The sequence below is a fragment of the Microtus ochrogaster genome, unplaced genomic scaffold (assembly GCF_000317375.1).
Source record: "Microtus ochrogaster isolate Prairie Vole_2 unplaced genomic scaffold, MicOch1.0 UNK916, whole genome shotgun sequence".
Classification (NCBI taxonomy): Eukaryota; Metazoa; Chordata; class Mammalia; order Rodentia; family Cricetidae; genus Microtus; species Microtus ochrogaster.
In genome coordinates this window covers 3,946-8,302 of record NW_004950014.1, presented here as the reverse complement: position 1 = coordinate 8,302, position 4,357 = coordinate 3,946, and the positions used below count along the sequence as shown (strand labels likewise).

Genomic DNA, 4,357 nt, shown 5'->3' with positions numbered 1-4,357 from the left:
GGCTAATGTCTAAAGGAACAGGCTTTGGCTGACACCCCTTTCTTACCAGAAGAGCTCCTCCAGGTGATCCTCTGGGAAGAAGACATGATGCAGATGCAGGCACTGGAGGTGCTTCAGTTTGAGAAATTGTGAGGCGAAGTGGGTGATGAACAGCTGCTTCTCCACTGGCGTGATATAGGCAAGCAGCCAGAAGCAGGAGAACAGGAGACTGCGCAGGTACCTCATACGACCCAGGTAAGGGGAGAAGTTAAGCAGGCAGGTAAGATCATTCATGTAATACAAACGCAGTTCCTGAACAGAGTTCAGGTCCAATGTCTCCAAGACATCTTTATGGTAACAAGTGGCCATGGACCAGACCTCTAGCTTGTTACAGCACAGACATAGACGTTGTCTCCAAGCCACCCACGCAATGATAAAGTACTCCAAGGACTTTAATGGGCGTTCCTTCAGGACCAGGTCTATAACCACCTTCACCTGCGGCTTCACCTCCATTTCTGAAAGACCCAGCGCTGCTTGGTTCTCACAGCAGTCAGGAGCCTTGAACACAGACCACAGATCCCACATGTTCCAAGGCATAATCCGTAGATCCAGCACTTGGAGTCTGCACCTCCTGGGGTAGAGCAGGGAAGAGCATCAGCATGGAGGCTTTAACCACTGCCCTATTCCCACGCCCTTCTCCTTAAGTCCAGCCAGTTCCACTCTAGTGCCTGTGTGAGCAGTGACTGGGTCTCTCAGTCTCTGCTGATTCATGAGTCTTGCATAAGCCACAGCCCTTTCCCAGAGGGCTCAGTGATGGCCAAAGCCTCTGGAGTTCTCAAATTTGGTCCCCCAAAACTTCTACCCCATTATAAGTCCACTCTCTTACCCTGATTCTACCTGTCCCCAGCTGTCTCTGCTTTTTAATTCCCAAGGCCTTCCTTCAGGGCATCCAGGTCTACTCACCTGTGAGGAACCTTCTGGCAAAGCATGCTATCAAGCCCAAACAGGATAATCTCTAAGATTCTCCTGTAGGAATCATTTCTCTTGATCATGGCTCCTAGTGGGAGGCAGGGGAAGGGCCAGGCCTGCACCATTGCCTTCACAATGCTAGACTTTTTCTTTATGCAGGCCTTTTTGAACAGTGATGGGAAAAAAACTGAGGGCATATTGTCCAGATTAGAGATTGCCACAGTCTTGTTCCTCAGGAGGCTGTTCTCCGCCAGTTCCTGGAGTGTGAGCGGGGACTTGAAGCTCATCCTGATGAATCTTCGGTAAGAAGGTTCCTGGAGCAACATTTAGAAAGATACTCTTTCAGTCAGGCAGTGGTGGCACACACCTCCCTTGATCCCATCACTCAGGAGACAGAGGCAGGCAGATCTCTGAGTTTGAGACCAGCCTGGTCTACAGAGCTAGTTCCAAGACAAGCTACAAAGCTAGAGAGAAACCCTGTCTCGAAATACCCCCCCCAAAAAAAGAATGAAGCCCATCCTATGAAAAGAGTGCTGAGACACTATTCCCATCCATGAGGGGAGCTAACCCTGGGACAGTCACTCTCTGAGAACGGCACAGACCTCAATTTAACTCACTCCACTCAATGCTCCAATGGACCACAAACCCTTCGAACTTCCTGCTGGTCCCAGGAGAATGCTCTCTCGAGCATCCATGGCCACAGCTCATCTCATTACCACCCATTTCCAGTTTCTGCGCTGCATCTCATGTCCAGTGAGAAGTGAGTCCTGCACATCCTAGAAGCTTTGGGGAAATGTGTGTCCTTCAATACCCCATAGGGCCAGGAATGCTGGCATGCAGGCGCCATCCCTGCACTCAGGAGGCAGGGAAGAGGGAGTAGCAATAACTTAGAGGGAAGGCGTGGTAAGAGCTAAGAGAGTTATGACAGGCCTGTCAGTCCTTGAAAGTAGAATAATCAGGGGTTTGAGGCCAGCCTTGGCTACATAGAAAATTGGATGTTAGTTGGACTTACATCAGACCCAGTCTTAAACAAGAAATAAATGCCAGGGCCGGGAGGTGGTGTCACATGCCTTTAATCCAAGCACTTAGGAGGCAGAGGCAGGTGGATCTCCGTGAGTTTGAAGCCAGCTTTCTAGAGTTCTAGGACAGCCAGGTTTACAGAGAAACCCTGTCTCTAAAAATATAAACACTCTTCCTATTTTCAACTCATAAATAGAAAGCATTATGAATCTATACCCAGGCTCCGGGAACACTCACCTTCCCTGATGCCTATGCTCAGACACCCTGGGGTCTGCTGGCAAACAGTGCTGCAGGCTGAGAACTCCTTACTGCAATGACATCAGCATTCTAAAATGCAACCACCGCATCCACACTGGAAGTTCTGCGTCAGCATCAGAATTTTGGCTTCTGTGTTGAGACAAGGTCTTCCTATGCAGCCTTGGCTGGCCTCAACTCACTATTTAGGCTGGATAGCTGGCTCAGTGGTGAAGAGACCATGTTGTTCTTCTAGACGGTCTGGGCTCAGTTTCCCAGTACCCACCTGGTGCCTCACACCATCCATTCACGTTATGAAGCTCTGATGCCTACCTCAGAGCACTAAACACGCATGCGCTGCATATAAACGCACGCATGCAGGCAAAACACTCACACATAAAATGAATGTCTTTAAAAAAAAAATTAATGTGTAGACCAGGCTGGCCTCCAATTCACACAGATCTACCTGTCTCTCTGCCTGAGTGCCGAGATTAAAGGTGTATTCCACCAAGCCTGGCCAGCAAGTTTTTGGGGTTTTTTTGTTTGTTTATTTTTGATATTTGTTTTTTGGTTTTTTTTTTTTTGGTTTTTCGAGACAGGGTTTCTCTGTGGTTTTGGAGCCTGTCCTGGAACTAGCTCTTGTAGACCAGGCTGGTCTCGAACTCACAGAGATCCGCCTGCCTCTGCCTCCCGAGTGCTGGGATTAAAGACGTGCGCCACCACCGCCCGGCTGATATTTGTTTTTTGAGACAGGGTTTCTCTGTAGCATTGGAGACTGTTCTGGATCTAGCTCTTGTAGACCAGGTTGGTCTCGAATGCACAGAGATCTGCCTGCCTCTGCTCCCGAGTGCTTGGATAAAGGCGCATGCCACCACTGCCTGGCTTGTTTTGATTTTTGAGACAGGGTTTTTCTGTGAAACAGTCCTGGTTGTCCTGGAACTCACTCTGTAGACCAGGCTGGCCTCAAACTCAGCCCCTCTCCATCCTTCTAGGAGGGAACCTGCACCAAAAAGCCTTGTCTAGTGAGGATCTTAAAACTAAAATGGTAATGGTTGTGAGTCTAAGAAGCCAAAGTTCAAAACAAGCAATCTTTGATTGTTGTAGCAGTTTGGTTGATTGAGGGCACGCCTTAAGGCTCATCAGCATAAAGAGGAAATAGCAACTAGGAAGTGGAAGCTAGGGAATCAGAAGTTCAATTCATTCCTCATTTAAATAGGTTCAATGACTCAGCATTTAATCCTAAGACTCTTGAGAATTACAAGTGTTTGGATAATCAAGTCTCCATTAGGCAACTAGATTAATATGGAATGATTCCGGTTCAACAATCCTATGGCCTTGACCTCAGTGACTAGGTGAAATCGTGGTCTGCTAATACTAAGTATTTTTTTTTTGCCTCTTTAGTGTTTTATTATTATTATTATTTATTTATTTAGGTTCTTCGAGACAGGGTTTCTCTGTAGCTTTGGAGCCTGTCCTGGAACTAGCTCTTGTAGACCAGGATTGCCTCGAACTCAGAGATCCGCCTGGCTCTTCCTCCCAAGTGCTGGGATTAAAGGCGTGCGCCACCACCGCCCACAGGCTTTTCAGCTTTCAAGGCAGCGTTTTTCTTGTGACCGCCACAGCTGTCCTGGAACCTGTGTACCAGGCTGGCCTCAAACTCAAAAGATTTGCCTGCCTCTGCCTCCCGATATCTGGGATTAAAGGCATGACCGCCACTACCGGGCTAAAGTGACTTACCAGAGTTGGACAGAACAGAGAGATCAACAGCAGGGCCAAGAAGTGGCTCCGGTCTCCAGGACTGTCTTCTTCGGTTCCTCTGTTGACCTGGCTGCTGGAAACTCAGTACATGGTCAAGACTAACTTCAAACTCACAGCGACCACCCCACCAGGCTAGGGCACTCCACGGGCTGGGCTGCCGAAGTTTCCACAGAACGTTCTACTTCCACGTCCCCTAAGGAAGCCCAGACCCCACTACAAACTTCCACCTGATTGGCTTTTTCAGGCTCCACCCACTTCATTGGGATTTTTGATTTTCTCTAGCGTCTACAGGCGACTATGGCAGAACACCTTCTTAACAGTAGCTCACGAGGCTGAGGCAGATGGGTCTCTGCGACTTTGACCCCAGTGTGGTCTAACTAAATATTAATTTCCAGGC

At 48.5% G+C, this 4,357-nt stretch overlaps 1 protein-coding gene across 1 annotated transcript; it reads right to left on the bottom strand.

The window, feature by feature from the left end:
• Nucleotides 1-42: 42 nt before the first annotated feature.
• On the bottom strand, nt 43-1,235 carry LOC101995847 (preferentially expressed antigen in melanoma-like protein 1). The gene is made up of 2 exons (XM_005372298.2): nt 943-1,235; nt 43-610 (listed from the first exon to the last, which is right to left on the bottom strand). The coding sequence occupies exons 1-2, from the start codon at nt 1,233-1,235 to the stop codon at nt 43-45; spliced, it is 861 nt and encodes a 286-aa protein (XP_005372355.1).
• Between the last annotated feature and the right edge of the window lie 3,122 nt (nt 1,236-4,357).

Bases quoted from the DNA above. Each gene is read 5' to 3' on its own strand.
- LOC101995847 (XM_005372298.2), bottom strand. From the start codon at position 1,235: ATGAGCTTCAAGTCCCCGCTCACACTCCAGGAACTGGCGGAGAACAGC. The intron at 611-942 runs GTGAGTAGACCT...GCTCTACCCCAG, and splicing joins TGCCAGAAGGTTCCTCACAG to GAGGTGCAGACTCCAAGTGC.